Source organism: Bubalus bubalis, chromosome 22 (assembly GCF_019923935.1).
Source record: "Bubalus bubalis isolate 160015118507 breed Murrah chromosome 22, NDDB_SH_1, whole genome shotgun sequence".
Classification (NCBI taxonomy): domain Eukaryota; kingdom Metazoa; phylum Chordata; class Mammalia; order Artiodactyla; family Bovidae; genus Bubalus; species Bubalus bubalis.
Window position 1 is genome coordinate 16,451,302 of NC_059178.1, and position 26,648 is coordinate 16,477,949.

General features: G+C 40.6%; 1 protein-coding gene and 1 pseudogene across 2 annotated transcripts in view; one reads left to right on the plus strand and one right to left on the minus strand.

Moving 5' to 3' along the window:
* EPG5 (ectopic P-granules autophagy protein 5 homolog) overlaps positions 1-26,648 on the plus strand; it is a 127,643-nt gene that overhangs the window by 78,889 nt on the left and 22,106 nt on the right. Inside the window, exons 28-35 of one of the 2 annotated variants that reach the window (XM_025273430.3) lie at positions 7,974-8,116; positions 9,562-9,718; positions 11,946-12,140; positions 13,083-13,296; positions 15,593-15,741; positions 16,314-16,515; positions 17,946-18,018; positions 19,011-19,114. In XM_025273430.3, coding sequence (XP_025129215.3) covers positions 7,974-8,116; positions 9,562-9,718; positions 11,946-12,140; positions 13,083-13,296; positions 15,593-15,741; positions 16,314-16,515; positions 17,946-18,018; positions 19,011-19,114 — 1,237 coding nt within the window. The remainder of the gene's footprint in view (positions 1-7,973; positions 8,117-9,561; positions 9,719-11,945; positions 12,141-13,082; positions 13,297-15,592; positions 15,742-16,313; positions 16,516-17,945; positions 18,019-19,010; positions 19,115-26,648) is intronic. The other variant, XM_045164034.1, reaches the window with a different exon arrangement.
* LOC102390623 lies at positions 19,897-26,517 on the minus strand (annotated as a pseudogene).

Below are 26,648 nucleotides of genomic sequence, written 5' to 3' on the forward strand. Positions count from 1 at the left end.
CTACAAAATCCCAACTTAAATTGGCCAGCTTGATGCTTCCTACAAAATCCCAACTTAAACAACGCACACTTCTACACTTAACTTTAGTGAACAGGCTTCTCCTGGGCATTCAGTCTTGGAAAGTGGTAAGGATGGTCATGCCTCAGTGCACTGCTTTATTTCTCAGCCTGGTTCAGTGTATTTCTTGTCCCTTGCTTGGGTACTCTCATATCCTGGGTAATCTGCTAGGGACTTTGCTTACATTATCTCCCTTGAGCTTCACAGAATGAGGAAGATGAAGCGGGTTAGGAGAGGCTTGGAAACTTGCCAGAGTCACACAGCTAGTAAGTGGTTCAGTTGGAATCAAGAGTTTTGCTTTTTCCATTCAGTATTGGGAAATGACTAGGCCATTTTCTTTAGCTGTTTCAGCTCTGATTTCCAAGACGAGTTGATCATGATAGTCAAATCTTACTTGAATTAACATAGTATCCTTTTCTTTCTGTGTTAGTGTGCTAGGATTGCCTCTTTTTCAGTGATTTCATGGGAAATGATTTTTTATTTCAAGTGTAAATTTTAAAATTAAAACATATATTTTAAGAGTAATTTTGAAGGGCTCTTTTGTAAGGATTTCAAATTATGTCATGAAAATATATTACTGCTTAATGGAATTTTCTGTGAGGGAAAGCCCTGGAAATTTCCAGTTTTCTGCAGATGTTTGAACTATGTATAGCTTGTTTGGGGTATACAGAAGCCAAAGATATTTTATGGCAAGTGGGACGTGCCTCTTCTGTGGTTGCCTCTCTTAACAGAAGCCTCTAATAATTCAGTGATTTTCCCTGAGGAAATGGGGTGATTTATAATAGGGTTCCTTTTGTTGTACTTTGGTATTGTGGGGCATGTTCACTGGACCCAGGATTGATTTATGATCATGTGAAAAATTTGCTCATTTCTAGAAATGAAAGTCCTACCGAGGGACTCACATTATTGTAACAACTTACTGAAGCACATGTTCATGCAACTTTTGGATTTCTTTGTCTACTTAAAATGACTCAAGTGGAAGGGCTTCCAACATGCTGCTTTTTGTCTACAACTTGTAATTGTGAGCTGGTGATCATTCAGTGTCTCTCACCTCCAGTGTAGTAAGAAAAGAAAACTTTTAACAGAGGTGGGAGCTATGAACAAAAACAGGTAAACTAGGAAATTATGATAATTTGGGGATGTTTCTGTGAGGAAGTCTGAACTTTCCTGAACTAATTAATTTCTTTACTCTTTAGCATTAAGTCGTTTCTACAACATGGAGTGGTGGTCTTAAAGTTGGAGTCAGAGAGTGCTTTTAGTCTCATCTCTCTGCATTTCCCTGTTAAGTGAGCCTCTCTTCTTTCTTACTCATTGTCTTTCCACTTCTTTTCATTCTTGCTATCTTCCTTCCTCTCTCAGGTTCTTTCTTTCCCTCTCTTTGGCTGCTTGCTCTCCAGGTCAGCCAAGGGCTGTGACTCTCAAAGACCCAGTCTAATTGTAGTTGGTGACAAATTTGCCAAAAAGCCAACTGCACATATTCTTAACACATTTTGGGCTATTAAATATTGACCTGTTACTTGAAAGATTTGAAATAAAATATTTGTATTGGTTCGTTATGTGGTTTATTGGAAACAGTTTACTTTCTTTAATCTTTAGTTTCTCCAATAATAAAAATTAATCATGATTATCATTACATGTTCTTGGAGAGGCACTTTTCTGCCTTTTGATTCATGATAACAGCTATCCTTGAAATGTTTTGTGAAGATTTTTAACACAACATTGGTGAGTTTTATGAAAGAGTTATTATCATGATCATAAAAGTAGGTGGTCAACATATCATCTGTTAGAGTTGAGCTGCACTAGGCTGCTATGCAAAGCAAAACAAGCAGGACCATTGTACTTTGGGAGCATTCGATCTGGAATTTATGAAAATAAGCCTGGTGGGGATATCACTGTGGTGGTGGTTGAGGCCTGGGTTTGGGAAGGAGCATGTAAAGGAAAATGTAGCCTTTACTGCTCACCCATGTGATTGGGGAAGACCATGTAAGGAGACTGGAGGGTTTAAAATTCCTGCCTTCTAAATGTTCTGGTCTTTTCAGCATTTCCTGCCATGCCTGCAAGGTAAGTCCCAATTCCCTCGCCAGCTCTAAAGGTCTCCCTAAGACAGGCCCCTTTGCTCCCCAGTCCTATTACATTGCAGTCTTCAGCCCTAACTCCCTACTTGGCTGAGCTCCTCTTTGTTGTCCCCCTCTCCTCCTGTCCCCACAGCTGCTACACTGGTTCTGTCTTTGGGTTGCAACCTGGGCCTAGGGTATTCTCTGCATCTATCCACAGGCAAAAAAGGACATTAAAAATGCACAAACCAAGTAGTTATCACTTAGGTCAGCATTCAGTTAATTAGAGAAAGGGATATTAACAACCCCCTCAACTAAGAAAGACATAATCTGAAATAAAGGATTCTTGTTGCTCAATCACTAAGTCATGTCCAGCTATTTGCGACCCCATGAACTGGAGCACACCAGGCTTCCCTGTCCTTCACTATCTCCCTGAGTTTGCTCAAGCTCATGTTCATTGAGTTGGTGATGCCATCCAACCATTTCATTCTTCGTTGCCCTCTTCTCCTGCCCTCAGTCTTTCCCAGTATCAGGGTCTTTTCCAATGAGTTGGCTCTTGGCATCAGGTGGCCAAAGTATTGGAGCTTCAGCATCAGTCCTTCCAATGAATATTCAGGGTTGATTTCCTTTAGAATTGACTGGTTTGATCTCCTTGCTATCCAAGGGACTCTCAAGAATCTTGTCTCGAGAGCACCATAGTTTGAAAACATCATTTCTTCAGCACTCAGCCTTTTTTATGGTCCAGCTCTCACATCTGTACATGACTATTGGAAAAACCGTAGCTTTGACTATACTGACCTTTGTCAGCAAAGTGGTGTCTTTCTGCTTTGTAATACACTGTCTGGGTTTGTCACAGCTTTTCTTCCAAGGAGCAAGCATCTTTTAATTTCATGGCTGCAGTCACCATCTGCAGTGATTTTGGAGCCCAAGAAAATAAAATCTGCTGTTGTTTCCTTTTTTCCCCCATCTATTTGCTATGAAGTGATGGGACCAGATGCCATAATCTTTTTGAATGTTAAATTTTAAGCCAGCTTTTTCACTCTCTTCTTTCACACCCATCAGGAGGCTCTTTAGTTCTTTTTCATTTTCTGCCATGAGTGTGGTATCATCTGCATATCTGAGGTTGATATTTTACCTGGCAGTCTGAATTCCAGCTTGTGATTCATCCAGCCTGGCACTTCCCCTGATGTACTCTGCATATAAGTTAAGTAAGCAGAGTGACAATATACAGCCTTGATGTACTCATTTCACAATTTTGAACCAGTCCATTGTTCCATGTCTGGTTCTAACTCTTGCTTCTTGAGCTGCATACAGGTTTCTTAGGAAGCATGTTAAGGTGGTCTGGTATTCCCATGTCTTTAAGGTTTTTCCATTTTGTTGTGATCCATGTAGTCAGAGGCTTTAGTGTAGTCAGTGAAGCAGAAGTAGATGTTTCTCTGAAATTCCCTTGCTTTTTCCGTGATCCAATGGATGTTGGCTATTTTATCTCTGGTTCCTCTGCCTTTTCTAAATCCAGCTTGTACATCTGGAATTTCTCGGTTCATGTACTGCTGAAACCTGACTTGATGGATTTTGAGCATTACCTTGCTAGCATGTGAAATGAGTGCAGTTGTGTGGTAGTTCGAGCATTCTTTGGCATTTCTCTTCTTTGGAATTGGGATGAAAACTGACTTTTTCAGTTCTGTGACCACTAAGTTTTCCAAATTTGCTGGTGTATTAAGTGCAACACTTTAACAGCATCATCTTTTAGAATTTGAACTAGATCAGCTGGAATTCTGTCAACTCCACTAGCTTTGTTCATAGTAGTACTTCCTAAGACCCACTTGACTTCACACTGCAGGATATCTGGCTCTAGGTGAGTGATCACACTATCATGGTTATCCAGGTCATTAAGACCTTTTTTGTACAGTTCTTCTGTGTATTCTTGCCACCTCTTCTTAATATCTTCTGCTTCTGTTAGGTCCTTGCCATTTCTGTCCTTTATTGGGCCCATCTTTGCATGAAGTGTTCCATTGATATCTCTAGTGTTCTTGAGATTTCTAGTGTTTCCCATTCTGTTGTTTTCCTCTATGTCTTTGCATTGATCACTGAGGAATGCTTTCTTATCTCTCCTTGCTATTCTCTGAAACTCTGCATTCAGTTGGGCATATCTTTTCCTTTCTCTTTTGCCTTTCACTTCTCTTCTTTTCTCAGCTGTTTGTAAGGCCTCCTCAAGACAACCATTTTGCTGTCTTTCAGTTCTTTTTCTTTGGGATGGTTTTGGTCACCACCACCACCTGTACAGTGTTATGAACCTCTGTCCGTAGTTCTTCAGGCACCCTGTCTATCAGATCTAATCCCTTGAATCTATTCGTCACTTCCATTGTATAATCATGAGGGATTTGATTTAGGTCATACCTGCATGGCCTAGTAGTTTTCCCTATTTTCTTCAATTTAAGTCTGAATTTTACAGTAGGAGTCATGATCTGAGCCTCAGTCAGCCCCAGGTCTTGTTTTTGCTGACTGTATAAAGCTTCTCCTTCTTCAGCTATAAAGAATATAATTAATCTGATTTCAGTATTGACCATCTGGTATTGTCTATGTATGCCAGTATGTTCTCTTGGCAAAGAGAACTCTGTTAGCCTTTGCCCTGCTTCATTTTGTACTCCAAGGCCAAACTTGCCTCAGGTATCTCTTGACTTCTTACTTTGCACTCCAATCCCTATGATATCGTTTTTTATGTTAGTTCTAGAGGGTCTTGAAGGTCTTCATAGAACTGTTCAATTTCAGCTTCTCAGCCTTAGAGGTTGGGGCATGAAAAGTGAAAGTGGAAAGTGAAAGTCACTCAATCGTGTCTGACTCTTTGAGACCCTATGGACTGTAGCCCTCCGTGCTCTTCTGTCCATGGAATTCTCTGGGCCAGAATACTGGAGTGAAGCCGTTCCCTTCTCCAGGGGATCATCCCATGAACCCAGGTCTCCTGCATTGCGGGCAGATTCTTTACCAGCTGAGCCACCAGGGAAGCCCAAGAATACTAGAGTGGGTAGCATATCCCTTCTCCAGTGGATCTTCCTGACTGAGGAATTGAACAGGGGCCTCCTGCATTGCAAACAGATTCTTTACCAGCTGAGTTATCAGGGTTGGGGTGTAGACTTTGATTACTGTGACGCTGAATTGTTTGCCTTGCAAAGGAACCAAGATCATGTTGTCATTTCTGAGATTGCCCCCAAGTACTGCATTCTGGACTCTTGTTGACTTGTAAGGGCTGCTCTTTTTTTTCCAAGGGATTCTTGCCCACAATAGTAGATATCATGGTCATCTAAATTAAATTTGTCCATTTGCATCCATTTTAGTTCACTGATTCCTAAAATGTCAGTGTTCACTCTTGTCTTTGCCTTCTTGACCACATCCAGTTTACCTTGATTCTTGGACCTAACATTCCGGGTTTCCACGTGATACTGATTTTTACAGCATTGGACTTCACTGTCACCACCAGACACATCATCCACAACCGGACATCAGTTCCACTTCGGCTCACCCTTCATTCTTTCTAGTTATTTCTCTGCTCTTCCCCAGTAGCATTGTTGTTGTTCAGTTGCTAAGTCATGTCTGATTCTTGGCAACCCCATGACTGCAGCATGCCAGGCCTCCCTGTCCCTTGCCATCTCCTGGAGTTCGCCCAAATTCATGTGCATTGAATCAATGATACCATCCTACCATGTCATCCTCTGTCACCCCCTTTTCCTCCTGCCCTCAATCTTTCCCAGCATCAGGGTCTTTTCTGATGAGTCGGCTCTTTGCATCAGGCGGTTAAAGAATTGGACCTTCAGCTTCAACACCAGTCATTCCAATAAATATTCAGGGTTGATTTCCCTTAGGATTGACTGGTTGATCTCCTTGCTGTCTGAGGGACTCTCAAGAGCCTTTTCCACCATCAGAATTTGAAAGCATCCATTCTTCGGTGATCAACCTTCTTTGTGGTCCAACTCTCACATCTGTTCATGACTACTGGACAAACCATAGCTCTGACTATGCGGACCTTTGTTGGCAAGTGATGTCTTTGCTTTTTAATACACTGCCTAGGTTTGTCATAGCCTTTATTCCAAGAAGTAAGCATCTTCTAATTTCATGTCTACAGTCACCGTCTGTGGTGATTTTGGAGCTCAAGAAGAGGAAATCTGTTACTGCTTCCACTATTCCCCCATTTGTCATGAAGTGATGGGACTGGATTTCCAAAATACCCTAGTAGCATATTGAACACCTGCTGACCTGGGGGGCTTATCTTATGGCTTATCTTATCTTTTTGCCCTTTCGTACTATTCATGGGATTCTCAAGAATACTGAAGTGGTTTGCCAATCCCTTCTCCAGTAGACCATCTTTTTCTGAACTCTCCATCATGTCCAATCTATCTTGGGTGGCCCTGCCCTGCATGGCTCATAGCTTCATTGAGTTACACAAGGCTGGATCCATGTGACCATTTTGGTTAGTTTTCTGTGATTGTGGTTTTCATTCTGGGGGCCATGGGATTGTAGTTCTTGCTGCTTCTGTCTGCCCTCTGATGGATGAGGATAAGACGCTTGTGCAAACTTCCTGATGGGAGGGACTGGCTGTGGGTAAAATCGAATCTTGGTGTGGTGAGCAGGGCCATGTTCTGTAAATCTTTAATCCAATTTTCTACTGATGGGTGGAGCTGTGCTCCCTCCCTGTTAGTTGTTTGGCCTGAGGCGGCCCAGGCTCTATGGTAGGGCTGGAGTTGTCCTTCAAAAGGACTTATGTGACACAGGCTTTCCAGAACTGCTGCTGCCAGTGCCCCTGTCCATGTGGCAGTCCATTGTTGACCAACACCTCCACACAAGACCTTCAAACACTCACAGGCAAGTCTGGCTAAGTCTGTGGGGGTCACTGCCCGTTTACCCTGTGTCCTGGTGCGCACAAGTATTTGTGCCCTCCAAGAGTCTCTGGAGGGTGTGGGGTTTGATTTAAATGTGATTGCACCCCTCCTACCGACTCATTGCCACTTCTCCTTTGTCCTTTGACGTGGAGTATCTTTTTTTTGGTGAATTCTAAAATACTCCTGTCAGTGGTTGTTCAGTAGCTAGTTGCAGTTTGGTGTTCTTGCAGGAGAAGATGAGCACGTCCTTCTTCTCTACCATCTTGATAGGATAGTTCTAAAAAATTGAAATAACTTTAGTTTTTTTTTTAAACCTCAACAAATTCTTATTTTTCACATCTTTGCTGAGAACCAGTAAAACTCTATCAAAGACCAGATTTCAAGAACCACTGAATTAGTCAATTGCTCCTTCCTCAGCATGCAACTGATTTGGTCATTTCTCATATTTTATCTTACTTTTGGTGTTTCTTTTATAAATATATATCTTTTCTGCCTCCAGTTGTTTTATTAACAGATTTGTGTCATCCTCTTTTTATGGTTTTGTCCAGATGAGACCTGCCGCCCCAGTGTCAAATTATGTGTGTTTCTGGATCAGGAAAACAGAGAAGGGTTACAGCTCTGGGGGGGGGATGGTCCACAGAAGGGGGCTTGATGTGCCTCAAGAAAAGCCCCAGGGGTGGAAGCCATTGAATTTGTTTTTGATGAGAATTGGAGCGTTGAAGCATGAGTGGCATAGAACATAGCCTACCGAAAAAAGCTCAGAACCAGCAACAAACTAATTCAGGTTTGATTCTTCATGAAAAGCTTGAGATTCTTAGTTTTTTTGACATTTTTTCCCCCATCCTCCTCAGGTTCAACTGAGAATTTTGAGTTACAGTATTAGTTGTAATAATATTCTCTCTATCAAATACCCAGTATATTTGTAATAAAGTGTCTGCTCTAGAAACCTGTAGCGGCAAATAAATCTGTTGACCACTCTAATTTTTCTTAGTTTGAAGGTATGCATAAGAATGAAGCAATAAGCCAACAGCTTCATGTTTTACGAAAAGAAGTGAAGCAGTTGCAAGCAGAAGCTGCTAAACCACCATCACTTAATATTGTGGAGGCCGCTGTGCATGCTGAAAACTTGATTACGTAAGTTTTGAGGATGTTATAATTTAAAATACTAGTTAGTTATTACTGATAGCAATCATACTTGCTACTATCCCCCCGTCACCTACTAATTAACTAGTATAGGAATTAGCAGCCTTTGGACCAAATCTCATGTGACGTAACCATGCCCATGTACTTATTTAATGTGGATGGCTTTTATGTTCCAATGGCGGAATTGAATATTATGACAATTTATAGCCCATAAAACATAAAATATTTACTGTCTCTTTATAGAATAATTTTGCTGACCCTTGAATTAGGAGGTTATACATTACATTAGAATTTAATCTGGAGAGATTTAGTGCTTAAGCTTTATATTAAAGGCACATTTACTCAGGACATCATCATCATTAGTTCAGATTATTGAGCAAAGTTTGCAGTGGAATTGCTCAGGGCTCACAAGTGTAGTTGCCGGCTTGCATTTGACCATCCATGGTGGTTTCTTTTGGAGCTCAGAGCCACCAGGATATTACCTGGGAAAGGAGAAGTTGACTCACCAGCAGCTAATCCCCCTGTAGATTAGGATGGTGGTATAGACAGGGGCATTGAGACCTTTTGTGGGTTAAATTGGAAGGGTCTGGGAAGGAGGAGGAGATAAGGTGAACAAGAGGTTGCTGTTTCTTTTTCTAGAAAAGAAACTCAAAACAGACTAAGAATTAGAAGAGATATCTTTTATACTAGTATCTTATTCTATACAAAAATCTTTTTCTTCAACCTAAGTCATTGTTTTAGATTTTAAAATTTAGAGAAATCAAGGTTCTTATTTTTAAAAACATGTATTTATGTAATATACAACATTGAGTAATATTTGGATTAATTGGATAATTTGGAAAAATTGGATGTAAAATTGTGGATTACATACAACTATGAAAATATTTAATGTTAATAAAGGCTGATTTTCCTCCCTCCAGGAGGACATAAAATCATTTCTGTGTATTGAAAAGAAGTTGTTGGGTTCGTCTGGTGGCTCAGGCAATAAAGAATCTGCCTGCAATGCAGGAAACCCAGGTTCGATCCCTGAGTTGAGTAGATTCTCTGGAGAAGGGAATGGCTGTCCACTCCAATATTCTTGCCTGGAGAATTCCATGGAAGAGGAGCCTGGTGGGCTGCAGTCATGGGGTCACAAAGAGCTGGACATGACTGAGTGACTAGCACACTTTGACTTTGACATATGAAAATACTTAATGTTAATAAAGGCTAATCCCCCTACCCTTACCCCAGGAGGACATAAAATCATTTCTGTGTGTTGAAAATAAGTTATTGGGTCAAGTTGTGAGCTATCCTGTGAAATATTTCTAAAGTGACATTTGTGTGGGGCTCTCAGGACTCTTAAGGATATTGCCTGAGAAATGAAGAGTATCAGCGAAACACCGAGGGTCTGAATTCTCTTACTGTAGACCAGTAGCCTTACCAGTGTTTTCCCACAGGGCCCTAGTGAATGCCTACCAGTCGCAGCCCGCCCCTGGGGTGCAGAAGGTTGGCATCAGCCTCTTCTTTACTCTTGTGGATTATGTCAGTGATGAGACCCAGCGTCATCCTCCCACAAGGCAGTTCTTTACTTCATGCATTGAGATCTTGGGACAGGTAAGGTTATCCTGTGTTTTTAGCCTTATTTACATATGATGAGTCTGTGCAGTGTCCTCATTAGATATCATCAGGGTTGACTCCACACTTAAAGGTTCAGAGTCTTACCTAAGTCAGAAGCCCCTTTGAACTGTTGACTTCTCAAGATGTGGTTAGAATTGCTGGTATGGAATTCTGCTTTTCAGAAAGAGATATTAAATTATTAGTATATGAAAGTCTCCAGGGAGATGCCAAATTCTATTGTATGCTGTTGGTGTTAATAATAGTATTACTGAGACTATTGTTTATAAAAGGCCTTTTGATTCATTATTTTGTTTCATCCTTACAATGACTCTGTGTGATTGATAGCATTTCAGTGTTAAAGATGAGAAAAACTAGTCACTAAAAGATTGAGTGACTTGCCTAAGAAATACAGCTGGTGAGCCCTGGAGGCAAGAGGGACCCCAGGTCTTCTGACTCAACATTCAGTTCTTGCTCCACCTCTCCACTGCTACCTCTCAGTTGGTACTCACAATTTATTTACTTGACTTAACTCTTAAATATATGGATATTTAAAAAGGACAAGGGCAATGAATCCATGCAGACTTATGAAATGTGTCATTAAAGCAAGGAATGCCACTTGCTGGAAAATATAGAAATACTAATTAACCATGTACTTTCTTTCAGATTCAATTAAATGAGTGGTTATTTATTGCATACTTTTAGGGAGGTGATGCCGAGCAGATATTAAAATAGATTTTTTAGAAATGTTTTTCCTAATTATGAAATTGATGAGTGCTTAATATAGGCAATACAGACAGTGTAAAAAGTATAAAGAAGAGAAATTTCTTATAATCTTAAATGTCCTGGAGATACTGGTTACATAGCTAACATTTCATTATAGTTGATCTTGTGTGTCTCTGAGGTCTATTGGTATACGTGTATATGTGTAAAAATGATATATCATTCTTATATATAGATATAGAGATAGGGATACACATTTAAAAGCTAGCATATGCTTTTTTTTAATTCAAGCACATTTTAGACATTATTCCTTGATAATAAATAAAAACCTGTATCATGGTATTTAATATCGTGTTCCATGGTACAGATATATTGTAGTGTTCTGAGCCAGTGCTCTCTGGATGAATATTTAGGTAGGTTGGTTGTTTTGCTGCTGTAAGCCTGAACTAAATATTCTTACATACCTTTGTGAAATTATTAGACTGATTTTCCTAGGATAATTTCTTACAAGTGTGATCACTATGTCAAAAGGACTAGCATTTGATGTATATTGTCATACTGTCCTCCTGGGAGGTTTATACCTATTTACATTGTAATAACAGCGTTCAATTTATTATTCTCCATGTTAGAACTAACATTAGGACTGATCATTCTTTTTAGGTCTTGCTAATCTAATAAGGGAAGTGGTGCTTTCTGATTATTTTAAGTTGTATTTCTTTAAGTACTAGTTCAATTGCATGATTTTTCAAATGATTTAATAATTTTTTGTAATTTTTCTGGTTTTTGTTTTTTGCACATTTTCTGCTGGGAAGTTTCTTGCTTTTTGATTGCTTTGAAGAGCTCCTCAGACTGTTAACCTGGTGTCTGGAATGTGTTATAATTTTTCTACTTTGTCGTTTTTCTATAATTTTATGATTCTTTTTGCCATATAGAAGTCAAAGTTTTTATATATTCACACCTATCAGTCTTATCCTTTATTATTTCTGTCTCTTATCAAATTTATCAAAGCTTTTGTAACTCTGAGATTAAATATCAGCTTATATTCTAATACTCTTAAATATTAGAACAAATTAAAACAAGGTGTATATTAATTATGAAAGTTAGCTTTTTAAAAGTATTTAAAGCATATCTCAATAAAATCTACAACCTAGAATCTTTTGTTTTTCTTTTTCTTGACCTAATGCAGAATCACTTTAGATTCTTAGTAATCATGGTAGGTACACTGCAAATTTCTGGATTCAGATTATCCCAGTATTTTAATCTTTTAAACATTTTCTTTGACTTGTCCAAACCAAATGAATGGATTAGTCAGAATTTTTAATATAAATTACATTGAAAGTGATAGATTTATCTGTGTCAATTTTAGATTTCTTTTGATTGTTTCATATTTTCATTTAGAAAAAATTCTGTTAGCTGTATATACTATTCCTTAAAACTTGGTTGCTCAAAGAAAAGTTGGGGAGGGGAGAATTTGATGACATTTTCCCTTTTCAATTCTTTTTAGGTATTTATCAGTGGCACTAAATCAGAATGCAGAAAAGTCCTTCAGACCATTCTGAAGAACAGAAGGCTTTGCTCCCTCTTGTCTCCTTTCTTCACTCCCAGTGCTGCGCCCGCGGAGTTCATCCAGCTCTATGAGAAGGTGGTGAAGTTTCTGCGTGAGGACAACAGTGATATGATTTTCATGCTGCTGACCAAGGTGACGTGTGACTCAGTCCTGATGTTTTCATTGAGCTGTGGGTACTGCTGCTATTTCCCTGTGCCTCAGAAATGCAGGGCCCTTGGAGCTCTGTCTCCAGGGGGACTGGAGGCAGACAGGCCCTCTTCACGTTTGATGTCATCTTCAAGTAGTCCGATCCCGTAGCTGCTGCTTCTCGATGCATTGATTACGTCATGTAGGACAGTCTCACCACATGTAGTATAAAAAAGACCAGCTCCCAAGCTCTTTAGAAACTTCCTACAGTTTTGAAATATTCATAATAATAATTTGGTACATCCTTCTTTTGAATGTGTCCTGAATTTTTACCTTAATTGTGTTTGATAATTGAGTTGTTAATGTGTCAGATGTTACCAGTTGAGAAATTCAGAGCCTTAGCTATCTTGCTTTTAATACTTCTCTGACATCTATAAGTCATAAAACCTGGACATTTTTTAGGACCTGGAGACTGATCGCAATTTTTAGTAGGGAAAAGCATGTTTTGTAGTTTGGGATTCTGGAAGGTGAGATCAACACCCTGACTTTTCATTAACTGATGCCGATTTAGAAACATGGCCACTAGAAGGAGATGGTTCCATAGAGTAGCCACTTGTTTGTGGCAGTGTGACCAGTGAAGAACTACACAGTTCTGATCCTTGTTTTGTAGGGAAAACTTACCAACAATATTCTTAAATTGTAGAAAAGCTTGCGGAGCTGAAAACATTGCCTCTGCAACCCCAGAGAGTGAAGTAGAGATGGAGGCATAATAGTACCGTTAGTTATTGGACTAGATTCTTTTAAGTGTATAAATTTTAGTTTCAGTCTTTATGAAAAGCTAAATACTAGGTAAACTTTGACTTTCAAACTACATTGCACATAATTTGCTCTATTGCAATCAACTTTCTAGTATAAATAAAACTGCTTCTTATTTCTTTTTCTTTTTAGTTCGATCTTAAGCAATGGTTAAACTCCACTAAACCTCCTCTGTCTGATCGTACCAGGCTTCTGGAGTCCATTCATTTGGCACTTACTGCCTGGGGCCTTGAACCAGACGAAGATATTTTGATGCCATTTAATCTTTTCTGTAAGCACTGGACTTACCTTCTTCTCTACCAGTTTCCTGACCAGTACAGTGACATTCTCAGGCTGCTGATGCAAAGTAAGTGTCTTAATTGTGACTGATTAGATCGCAGTGAATGTTCAGTATGACATTAACCATTCCACAGATGTCATCCAAAAATGTAAAAATAATACAAGCATGCAGGAGTTTAGAATTACTAATCTTCACCCAAAATGCTCAATGAATAATGCCCTAAAGGTTGCTGTCTGTAAAAATTGTCTGTTGTCAGGTTGGGCCCTAATTGGGCAGCCACCTCATGCGAAGAGTTGACTCATTGGAAAAGACTGATGCTGGGAGGGATTGGGGGCAGGAGGAGAAGGGGATGACAGAGGATGCAATGACTGGATGGCATCACTGACTCGATGGACGTGAGTCTGAGTGAACTCCGGGAGTTGGTGATGGACAGGGAAGCCTGGCGTGCTGCGATTCATGGGGTTGCAAAGAGTCAGACACGACTGAGCGACTGAACTGAACTGAACTGAACTCTCAGACCTTGGAGTCCACGGTCCTGCGCGCACCCCTTTACTTTGATTTTGCAGCTGTCTTGACTGACGTGGGCCTGCTTACTCTTATGACTATAGATGTGGGAATAGAAGAAAATTTCTCCTTTACAATGTGCTTAATATACCAGTTGGTTTCTTTCTAGTGTCAAAATGGTAGATACATTTAGGGTCCCCTCCCCTAATTTTTTGACTCTTGTATTTTGCAAATGAATTTTATCCCAGTATAATGATACAATGTTTTTATATTATCCAAGAGAAGGAACAACATTAAATTTTCCAAATTCCCACTGTTTTATCCCCCTCCTGCAGTTTTCCATCAGAGTGTTGGAGAAATAAAGAGTGCAGGCTTTTTAATTTTTGAAATTTCACTCGGCAGGACTTTTATTGAAATTTGAAAAATGAGATAATATTTACTTTATTCATGTAAGCTTCATACTGTTTATTGATGTAATGGAAAACTAAATTTTGCATTATGTCAAATCTTTGTGTTACTTTACAGAAATAGTTTTATGAATTAGCTAATGATCTTATGTATTGGACTACTTGAAGAATGTATAGTCTAATTTTCAAAGCCCTTCAAAGCGTTCATTATTTCCTATAGCAGCAGGTTGCAAGGTGGGGAGTGGTGGTACAGAAGTGCACTTGTATAATTTTTAATGCTTATTTACATAGCTAAGTTTTACTCCTAAGTTTTCAAAATTTGATTAAACATATATTATGGATTTTTCCCCTGAAACCTTTTATTTTATTTTTTTAAATATTTATTTATTTGGCTGTGTCAGGCCTCAGCTATGGCATGCAGGATCTTCCTTGGGTCTTGCAGGCTTTCTAGTTATGGTTCACTAACCCAGTTGCCCTGCGGTATGTAGGGTCTCATATCCTCACCAGGGATTGAACCCGCATCCCCTGCACTGCACGGTAGACTCTTAACAAAGCACTGGATACCAGGGAAGCTTCCTTCCCTGAAACCTTTTAAAGAGATTCTAAATTGTTTATACAGGCAACCACTGACTTGGATTTAGCAGAAAAGTTTTAATTCTCAGGAAAAGTAGTTCAGTTACAGGCTTAAGACTAACAGTACCACCTCTGTCAGATTCCGTGACCTCCAGCCTCCTGGTGTTCCATCCCTCCCTGGCCATCATGGCAGTGTTCCCAGGGCTTCACCCATTGCTAATCTGTCTTCATTTGCCCTGGGTGAGCCCACTGCAATTTCCCCTGGCTTCACTGCCATCTTCTTGGTGTGCCTGACTCCGTGCAGACCTGCCCTTCTGAGCACTGTAGTCTACGTGATCCAGGCCACTTCCCAGTGGTAAGGGCCTGAGGGCGTAAGTTCCTGTCCTCTGGGAAGTGAGTTTTGCAGGTAGCTGAGTGGTGGTTGGTAATCTCTACTTTTGCATACTGTCTCTGTGTTGCTTTAGGTTTTGCCTGTTACAGGAGTAGGGTGTTAGATGAGTATGAGACTTCTAAAGAGAGCATAGACTCTGCAGTTGTATTCTGTTCCATGGCTCCTTTGTTTCTCTCACATTGTCCAGCCAGAAAAATGGCACCTTTACCATTCCCCAGTCAGGGGCTCACAGATTCCAGCTCAGATGGCTCTGCTGTGTTCACTCCCAGCAGGGTTCCCGAGAATAAGGAAAATCAGGTGTCCACGTGCACAGATCTTTCAGTAGGTTCTCTTAACTTTGGTCTCCTTACCACAGACCTTTATGAATATGTTTTGGATTTTTATGTAACGCTCATTCATTCGTAAAGTACATGTGTTCTTCGATTTACGTTGAAAAGTTAGTTTGTGAAGGATGCTGACTTGCTGTCCTCTGTCCACGCCATGTAAGGCTCTGCTGAACAGCTGCTGAGCCCCGAGTGTTGGAAAGCCACCCTGAGAGCCCTGGGCTGCTGCACCCCAGGCTGCCAGCAGGGGGCAGCTTCTGTGGAGAGCACGGTGCTTCAAAGTTCTCCTGATGTTCTCTTGTCTGACAAGCAGGTGTGTAGCTCTTGCCTCTATAAAGTTTCTATATGTGTTTCTTTTTCATTTCCTTTGTTTTTTTTAAACAACTGGAACACATTTAAAATTTATATCAAAAAATGCATCTTTTATCTCCAAGAGCCCTTTGCTTTCCTTTGTCAGTCATCTCCTGTTCCCTCCGTCCCCTGCCCCTGTCTCCACGCCCCCGTGCCTGGTTCGCCTTTCTCTCGTGCCTCAGTCTGATTCTTGCTCCTCGGTTCCTGAATAGCCCAGGCCCAGCCCGTTTGTATCTCCCCTTGCCACCTTCAGCCTCCTGCTTCACTGGCTCCTTTGAGTAGGTTTCACACAGTTGTCCCCCAGAGCTGTCAGCTTCATCAGTTTTACATGATGTGAGTTCACATGAATTTATATGAAAAAATGGTTCCTTTGCTTTTGAAAAGGATTTTGAAATCTGTTGATTTACTTTTCATATGCTATATACCTTTGTAATTTGATTACAAAGTCAAAGCTCTTCATCTCAGCCTACTGTAGTATTCTACTGAAAGCACATATTCAGTAAGCATTTTTAAAAATTGGTCATTTTTTTCCAGGTAATGGAGACTATACAGTGGCTGTCAAACTTTTTTTATAAGCTTCGGTTATCCACATTGGACTTTAAAAGTTTTGGTTTATTCTCAAAATGGAGTCCTTACATGGCAGATATGAAGACATTCTTGGGCTATCTTGTAAAAAGGCTGCTTGACTCAGAAATGGCCTGCTTGACCCAAGACCCATCTGCCAGCAGCAAAACAGGTAATATGCCTTTAGAGCAACATAGAGCTTAGGTGGTTTTGACCTTCCATCAGGAGAGACTTGAATAGACACTAAAATATTTAAATCTTGGTGATAAATCTATGTATCTGAGTGTTACGAAGAAAAAATAGGAAATACACAGTACAAGTGTGAACCCATATGTGTCATACCTGTTTTCACTTACATAGTGGGTGCTTGCTTCACCCTCTCTTTGTAAGGTGAAATACAAAGATATAGGTTTCAGTCTCCAATTCTCTCTTCCTCTTATTTATCTCATTAAGAGTATTTAAGTTTTTATTTTTAAAAAATGTGTGTTATAAAATTATCTGTGACATTGTATTATAATAAAACTTATCCAATTACAAAAAATTTATTGCAGCAAATGAAAACTGAAGCATGCTTAGTTATAGTAAACATGTTTTTTCTGTATCACCATAGGTTTTTAAGTATATAGGTAATAAGTAGATTTTCTAGTTACCAATGATACTGATAAAAGGTCAACTTTGTTTCTTTTTTTTCTTAATTGAAGTATAGTTAGTTGATGTACAATATTATATAAGTAGCAGGTATAGAATATAGTGATTCACAATTTTTAAAGATTATTCTCCATTTAATAGTTATTATAAAATATTGGCTCAGGGATTATAAAATATTGGCTCTGTTTCCTGTTATACAGTATAGCCTTGTAGCTTATTTTATAACTGCTGGTTTGTACCTTTTAATCCCCTGCTCTTACATTGCCCCTTCCACCTTCCTTCTCCCACTGGTAACCTCTAGTTTGTTCTTATATCTGTGAGTCAGCTTCTTTTTTGTTATAGTCACTACTTTTATTTTTTAGATTCAACATATGTGATATCATACAGTATTTGTCTTTCAGCATAATGCCCTCCAAGTCCATCCATGCTGCTGCAGATGGAAATTTTCATTCTTTTTTGTAGCTGAGTAGTATTCCATTGTGTGTATATGTGTGTATACCAGATGTAGATACCACATCTTCTTTATCCATTCTTCTGTTGCTGGACACCTAGATTGCTTCCATATTTTGCCATTTTTAAGTAATGCTGCTGTGAACTTTGTGATATATGGTATCTTTTTGGGGTTTTTTCCGGATATATACCCCGGAGTGTAATTGTTTGGTCATATGGTAGCTGTATTTTTAGTTTTTTGAGAAACCTCCATACAGCAGCTGCACCAATTTACATTCCCACCAGCAGCGTATAAAGGGTCCCCTTTTCTCCACATCTTCGCCAACATTTAGTGTTTGTGTTGTCTGATGATGGTCATTCTGACAGGTGTGAAGTGATCTCTCGTTGTGATTTGATTTGCATTTCCCTGATGATTAGCGGTGTTGAACATTTTTTCATGTGCCTGTTGGCCATCTTCATTTGATGGACTTATTTCTTGTCTCTAAAAATTTTGCTTTGTTTTAGTGCTAAGATCCCTACATTCAGTAATCATCCAGCTCTTTAAGCCATGGATACTGGTTTTAGAAGACAATGAAAGGTAAATAGTTTTTCTGATATTCAGATTCCTTTGAAATCTATAGACTTAAAGTTCTGATAATGTTTTGGTACAGCTGATGGTTCACAGATTTGATTTTTGTATAGGGCAACATTTAAATTTAGAAAATGCTTATTTACAAAGTGAACTTAATACATTTTCTGTTTGTGGAATTGCTAGTCTGATTGATCAGAGCCATTGATTTTGAAGCAAAACTGGACTCTTATTTCCAGCTTTCCACAATAAAAAAGTTAAATGAGTTTAGTATTTAATTTCAGAAAAATAAATGTGTTCTCCTGAATTATGTTTTGATAATGTAACACTGCAAAATATGAGACTTACTTGATTTTACCCAGTATCAGTTATTTTTTGGGGACTAAGTTGACTTTCAAATTACTGGGTGGGAATTGCTCTCTCCCAGAGGGCTATCCTTAAACAGTCTGCAAGCTTCAGGATTTTGTGCTGACTGTGAGAGTGCTTATCATAATGCAGGCTGCTCGTTTCCTTCCAGGATGAGCTAATGGAATTTATTTTTTATATTGAACTTTCTAAACCAGATTTAGAACTGAATTTTCATATAAAGAATTTTTTTTTTCTTTGGTTACTTCCTCTCTGTTCACTTTTGGTTATCTTTTTACATGACTTTTTTCCCTTTCAGGCTTTAGGTAGAGAAAACTGTTCTCTGAGGCATTTGAAATGTAACCCAAATCCACAAGGGATGGGTTCATGGGTGTAATTGGATGTAAAAAAAAAAGGTGCTAATTTGATACTTAGTTAGATGACACACTTCTGAAACTTAATTACATTGGAATAAAGGTTAGGAAGGAAAGTCAATAAAATTATGCTATTGATATTAAAAGCTACAGTTCACCTCCAGGGCTTTACAGCCTTTAAAGTGATCTAAATGGGTTTTAGGGCTACATAATACATTCTGGGATGGACAGTAATTTAATCATAGTGTTTCCTTTCCAAGTGTATGTTTCTCTTATTTAAAGCAGCCAGCGGCATTACCCCTGGTTGGAGAGTGATGCTGTGGTGGCCTCAAGCATTGTGCAGGTGTTCACTGACTGCGTTGACTCATTGCACGGGAGTTTTAAAGGTAGGAAGACGTTGTATTATGCCACTGGTTAGTTTTCACTTTTTCCTTAAGTCATTCAGTTAATCTTTTGCCTCTGCTTTCCTACTTCATTTATTTTATTTGGTAGGCTATCATCTTTGAACAAGGCGAGGTCCCCCCTACAATTATTTGGTTTTGGTAAGGTAATGCTGAGTGTCATCAGTTATGGAAAACAGGCCTTTCTGTCAAATTGTGAAAAAAAAGGAAAGTGTTAGTCACTCAGTCGTCTCTGACTCTGTGACCCCATTGTAGCCTGCCAGGCTCCTCTGTCCATGGAATTCTCCAGTCAAGAAAACTGGAGTGAGTTGCTATTTCCTTCTCTAGGGAATCTTCCTGACCCAGGGATCAGGTAGGTCTCCCGCATTGCAGGCAGATTCTGTACCATCTGAGCCACCAGGGAAGCGTACTATTAATAAGAGGAATTTCTAAGTATAAAGACAGGTCAACTTACAAAGTATCAGCAGATACATGCTTGACTTAATCTTATATTTATAGGCAATACATTAGAATATGTAATGAATCCATACACCTTTTCCAAAGGAATACCCAAGACATAAGTAACGGTAAAGTTATAAATGACAGTCATCAATCAGATGAGATAATTTAGATGAAGCTTGTCTTTCCTAAAGAGACGGGGATTAGGCAAGTGGTCAGGAAGGAAATACAGTGTGCTTTTAACTTTTAACTCTATGAAAAATAATGTTCAGTTTCATGCTGCTGAGCATAGTTCTCTTTTTGCCATATAAATCCTCTAATTCAAATTACTATTCAAATGCTTTATTAAAACTCTGCTTCGCTTCTGGCCTTTTTTTGAAATCTGTTACTTTTGTTACCACCTCCTGACTGCTGTCCTCTGAAGCTTCTACTTCTTTCCCGCTGTCACCTGACACTTTGGTTGCCTTCCCACTATCCCTGGAAATTGCCATATCCTTCCCCTGGTTCTTCTAGCCCTGGTTGCTCTGTGGCCACAGAAAGCTGCCAGTGCTGTGAATCATGCCATTTTTCCTGTACTTCTGTTACTGATGCAGTGGGGATATCAAAGCAAACACCCTGCCTTCCTTTGAGAAAGACCATTTCCCTTCACTTTGGAATCAGTATCCCCACCCAGTTGCTCTGTAAGTTCTTTCCAAGCATAACTAATGTTTGGCATTTCATTTGAGCACTGCAAGATCATGGTCACAAAGCCTGCGTCTGAGTTGATCATGGAGCGCTTTACCAACGTGGCACCGGAGATGTGGGTCAGGGCTGCTGCCAGGGCTTCCGTTTCTCCCTTCTCCTCAGTCAGCTTCTTGGTTGACTGCTTGAAGTGTTCAAGTGCAGTGGGAGACACAGAGTCCACGAGCCTGATGGCATCTTTGCTGGAAGCTTTTATTATCTGTTGCAGAAGGAACACCTATTCGCTTAAATTTAATTCCTGCTTTTTGTTCCACTTGGGCTAACTGGTATTCTTCCTTGTGCTGATAAAAGCAGATGCAAAACCCCGTCCTTCCAGCTCTACCTGTTCACCTGGAACGGTGAGTGTAGGGCCGTATGTCCTTCGGTGGAGAACGCTGAACCAGCAGGTCAGCCTCGGGGCTGTCTGACCCGCTCGCAGCAGCACTGGTTGCAGCCAGAACCCTACAATCACCATTTCTGAAGCCTTTTCGGGTGGTTTCCCTTTGCTTCTGTGGAATGTCTCCCTGTAAAGACTGGGCATCCTGCCTTACGGCCACATTCTGTTTCAACTCCTGGGTTTCTTTCTTCGTTTCACAATATATGCTGCTGCTGCTGCTGCTGCTAAGTCGCTTCAGTCGTGTCTGACTCTGTGCCACCCCATAGACGGCAGCCCACCAGGCTCCCCCATCCCTGGGATTCTCCAGGCAAGAACACTGGAGTGGGTTGCCGTTTCCTTCTCCAGTGCATGAAAGTGAAAAGTGAAAGTGAAGTCGCTCAGTCGTGTCTGACTTTTAGCGACCCCATGAACTGCAGCCTACCAGGCTCCTCCGTCCATGGGATTTTCCAGGCAAGAGTACTGAGTGGGGTGCCATTGCCTTCTCCTACAATATATGCTAGTTCTCCCTTGATAACCACTGTACACTCAGATCACGTCCCAGTAACTGCTGCCCTGTGAGTCCAGTGGCACTTGATAGCCAGATACTACACAGTTACTGCCGTTTTCTGTGTCTTTTTACCCATCAGGTCCACTTGTTCCTATGTAGATTCCATGTATTTCTTAGCAACATTATACACCCACCAAGGGCAAGTTGCAGAAAAAAGCAATGTTGGGGATTGTCTTCTGAATCTTTCTTATTGCTACACATAAAATCTCTTACACTTGATCAGCAAAGCCCATGTCCAACATCTGGTCAACTTCATCCAGGACAACATGCTTAAGTTTGGTGGGGCCTAGCTTGCCATTCTGCAGGTGGTCTTTGATATGACCTAGTGTCCCAACCAGGATATTGATCCCATTCCATATTCATTCAGTTTGTCCTCCATAGGGAGTTTCACCATAAAAACAAGCCACTGCCAGCTGTTTTGTGATGTCACTGAAGTCCCTGCGTACTTGACTTGCCAACTCCCTTGTGGGTGCAAGAACCAGTACTGGAGGGGCACAGCCTCCCTTCCTATCTTGCAGTTCTCCCTGAAGTTTCTCAACCAAAGGCATAGCAAGGGAGAATGTCTTCCCAGTTCTGGTCCACGCCTGTGCCATCAACTCCTTCCCACTATGGACAGGGTGAAACATCTTTGCTTATATAGGAAACAGGAAGGTCACCACACGGGCTTTGAGAAGTTTAATCGTTTCTTCAGATATGGGAAAATTAGAGAAAGCTCCTCCTTTGCTCCACAGTCATTTCCTGCTCTAACTCACTGTTATTTTCTTCACTGGCAGCCTTCTTGGAGTCAGAGTCAGGTCCAGAATCAGGGAATCCATTCTTCAGGTTGGAGCTTTTCTCTCTAGTTTTTCCATTTATTTCTTTCTCTTTCTTCATCTTTTTGGGCTTCAGTTCAGTTCAGTTCAGTTCAGTCGCTCAGTTGTGTCCAACTGTTTGCGACCCCATGAATCACAGCATGCCAGGCCTCCCTGTCCATCACCAACTCCCGAAGTTCACCCAGACTCACGTCCGTCAAGTCAGTGATGCCATCCAGCCATCTCATCCTCTGTCGTCCCCTTCTCCTCCTGCCTCCAATCCCTCCCAGCATCAGAGTCTTTTCCAATGAGTCAGCTCTTCGCATGAGGTGGCCAAAGTACTGGAGTTGCAGCTTTAGCATCATTCCTTCCAAAGAACACCCAGGACTGATCTCCTTGAGAATGGACTGGTTGGATCTCCTTGCAGTCCAAGGGACTCTCAAGAGTCTTCTCCAACACCACAGTTCAAAAGCATCAATTCTTCGGCACTCAGCCTTCTTCACAGTCCAACTCTCACATCCATATATGACCACAGGGAAAACCATGGCCTTGACTAGATGAACCTTTGTTGGCAAAGTAATGTCTCTGCTTTTGAATATGCTGTCTGTGTTGGTCATAACTTTCCTTCCAAGGAGTAAGCGTCTTTTAATTTCATGGCTGCAGTCACCATCTGCAGTGATTTTGGAGCCCAAAAAAATAAAGTCTGACACTGTTTCCACTGTTTCCCCATCTATTTGCCATGAAGTGATGGACCGGATGCCATGATCTTCATTTTCTGAATGTTGAGCTTTAAGCCAACTTTTTCACTCTCCACTTTCACTTTCAATCAAGAGGCTTTTTAGTTCCTCTTCACTTTCTGCCATAAGGGTGGTGTCATCTGCATATCTGAAGTTATTGATATTTTTCCCGGCAATCTGGATTCCAGCTTGTGTTTCTTCCAGTCCAGCGTTTCTCATGATGCACTCTGCATAGAAGTTAAATAAACAGGGTGACAATATACAGCCTTGACGTACTCCTCTTTTGGGCTTAGGTGCACCCAATTGTTCCTCAGAAGGCTCCTCATTTTTTATAACTTTTTTGGTTTTAGGAGAAACAACTGTCTTTTCACAGGGCTCCTTTAGTTTTTTTTGAACTTTTGGTTTTAGGAGAAATAATGTCATCTTGAGATGGCTCCTCTTTCTGTTTTGCCTTTTTGGATTTAGGATCACTTTTTGGATTTGAGAATTCACATCAACCTCAGAAGGCCCTGCTTTCTTGACCTTTTTAGCTTTGTTGCCAGTTGGCTCTGTGTCATTCCTTGACTTGGGGTTTCTCACACTGTGGTGTTCTTCAGTTGTTAGGTCGCGTCTAACCCCTGACAGCCCCATGGCCTGCAGCACTCTAGGCTTCTCTGTCCTCCACGGTCTCCCAGAGTTTGCTCAAGTTCAGGTCCATTGAGTCAGTGATGCTGTTTAACCTCTGCTGCCCCCTTCTCCTTTTGCCCTCAATCTTTCCCAGCATCATGGTCTTTTCCACTGAGTCAGTTCTTTGCATCAAGTGGCCAAAGTATTGGAACTTCAGCTTCAGCATCAGTCCTTCCAGTGAATATTCAGGGTTGATTTCCTTTAGGATTGTGTGGTTTGTTCTCCTTGCCTTTCTTGCTGTACAGACACATGAAATCAACCCCCAGACTCAATTATCACAATCAGCATTCTCGGCTCCCTGACTCCCATTCTGAGCTAATGTGGAGAAGATCCATTCCCCTCCACCCTTATCTGCCCTTTCAGTGAGGGTGTAGTCCTTAGAAGATCTTGTTTTCTGTTTCCTTGTGAGGCTGAAAATCCCACATAAACAGCCCCAGGGAAACTGAGGCTTTTGTTGTGTAGTCGCTAAGTTGTGTCAGACTCTTTAGGACCCCATGGACTGCAGCACACCAGACTTCCCTGTCCTTCACACTCTCCTGGAGTTTGCTCAAATTCATGTCCATTGAGTTGGTGATGCTGTCTCACCATTTCATCCTGTGTTGCCTTATCATCAATTTGATGCTCTGTTTTTCTAGTCTTTCTGCTTCTGACCTCTTTTCTTCCACTGAATGTATGTCGCTATGCATTATCAGAGATGTTGTATTTACTCAGTATATCTAAATGTTTTGTATCAGGAGGCTTATGAGGCTATTAGTCCACCCAATCCAGATTCTTGCAGTAGCCTTCTGTTTCCTCTCATTTCTGTTCCTGCTCATTTGCTAGGGTCTATCCGCTAAATTGATTCTCCTAAAATTCTGTTTCTATGCTACTATATTCTTAATCGAAAACTTTGAAGTGTAATAATGTTTTAGCTCAGCATTCAAATGTGTCTGACCCAGAGCACTTCAGTATTACGGGATGGGTTTTTTGGAAGCATCCATTCAACCATGTGGCTCTACTCACTGTTCGCCTAAACGTCCTTGGACCTTCCCACTGCCACTTTTTTCTTATGCTGATTCCACTACGTGGGTGAAGCCTCAGGCCCTTTGTGTTTTCCTGCATATATGTTTACGTGGGTACATTTCTCTCCTGTTTCTAAGTCTTAATAGCACATTGTTGCAGTTCAAATCTGTGGGAAGCAGACACCATGATGGAGCCAGAGTGCTAAGAGGTGTTGGGGGTAAAGCCTGTGAAAATAAGAGGGAGAGGAATAGAGGTAGACAAGCAAAGCCTTCACCTCTGGTGCAGGTATAACACCTGTGAAAGGAGAGTAGGAAGGCAGAGTCTCAATCTGCAGGGGAGATCTGAGAAAGTTTTGGCCAGCTAGATGGGGCGTTGGAGTGCAGTGATTCTTTATTGAGGAGCCCAGCCTTGGTGGAAGCACCAGGTCAGTGCTCAGTTGTTGGCTGAGGGCTCCAAGGGAGGAGGATGGCCTTGACTCAGGTGCTGAAGTGCTGTAGTCTGATCTGTGGCGAGTTCTGTTTGAAGGGAGATCTGAGTGGTGCACCTCCATGGTTGCCGTGTGTTTATGTGGCACTGAGTCCTGGAGTTAACAATATGCTGTCCAGTATTTTGGAGAAGGAAATGGCAACCCACTCCAGTATTCTTGCAAGGAAAAATCCGTGAACAGAGGAGCCTGGCGGGCTACAGACCATGGGTTGGCAAAGAGTTGGGCCCAGCTGAACATGCATGCACACACACATGCATCCAATATTTTATATATAATAGCATCAGATGATAGATTATGTATTATAATAGTATGTATATATAATATAGCAATAATACATATGTTAATATATATGGCAGTAATATGTGTTATATGTAAAATTTGTCATCTAATAATACATACATATATATATATATAAATTGTTTTTTAGTATAGCTTTAGGTTCCCAGCATAACTGAGTGGAAAGTACAGAGTTTGCATATGCCCTTTGCTCCCTGCTCTGAGTGCATAGTCTCCCCTCCAGCTCCCCCACTATCACCATCCCCCATCCAAATGGCACATTTGTTATCCTTGATGAACCTACACTGACACGTTATCATCCAAAGTCCATAGGACTCATGCTGGGTGTTGTTCATTCTGTGGGTTTGGATAAACGTATAATGATGTGTATCCACCATTACAGTATCCTACAGAGTATTTTCACTGCCCTGAATATCCTGTCCTCTCCTAGTCACCCCTCCTTCCCCACTAGCCTTGGGAGACCACTGATTTCTTTTACTTTCTCCATAGGATCATTCATAGTGTTGGTTTCCAGATGGGCTTCTTTTGCTTAGTAATGTGCACTTAGGTTTCTCCATTTTTTTCATGACTTGATAGCTTTCTTCTTTTTAGTGCTGAGTAATACTCCATTCTCTAGATGTACCTCATCCAGTATTTTTGATTGACCTTTACATATCTTATCTCTCTTTCCCTCACCCCTCCCCAATTGTGATATAAACTCTAGGCATAGAAACATTCTTCTTTTCATTCCCCTAAGATTAGGATAATGCTGTATTCTCACTGTCCGCTTGATAAATATTGGTTCAGTGAGTAACATGAAATCCTAACAGTACTCTTTTTTGTTTTTTTGGAAAGGCAGACCTCTAGCTGCTTCTTACCATACAGGATATATTTGTAGTGCGACAAATATTTGAGCATAAAACTATTGTCACAGAGGCTATTTATTTAGTTTCTTAGTATAAAGGGGCAAGCACTGTCACAGGTTTGTGTATAGAAAATCAAAAAGTGGCCTAGAAATAAGAAAGTACTTGGCTAACATTAAGAACTGGTAGCTCAGTTCAGACAAGATTGGGCACATTCAGGGTGGTATGGCTGTAGGGTAGCTCACTTCAGAGAGAGGAAACAGAAGAACTGTGCATAACAAGATGAAGAATTATTAAATTATAGCCTTTTAGTGAGATTGTCTGATTCAGCTCTCTGCTTTTATTGATTAGAAAAATGAGGACCTGAAAATCAAAAAGAATTCATCTGAGGTCACAGAACTGATTTGCATCTGGGCTGGGACTAGAGAAGCTTGTCTGGTCCTAAGAGATTACCTCTTAGACATCTTCTCCTACATATCCATCCTTATTTAAACAAAACTATCTTTTTTCTGTCCATATTTAAACAAATGCTGCCCTTCACCTCTGTTTTAAAAGATTGTTAAAAACATATGTTACTGTTTCATATGGACTAGGA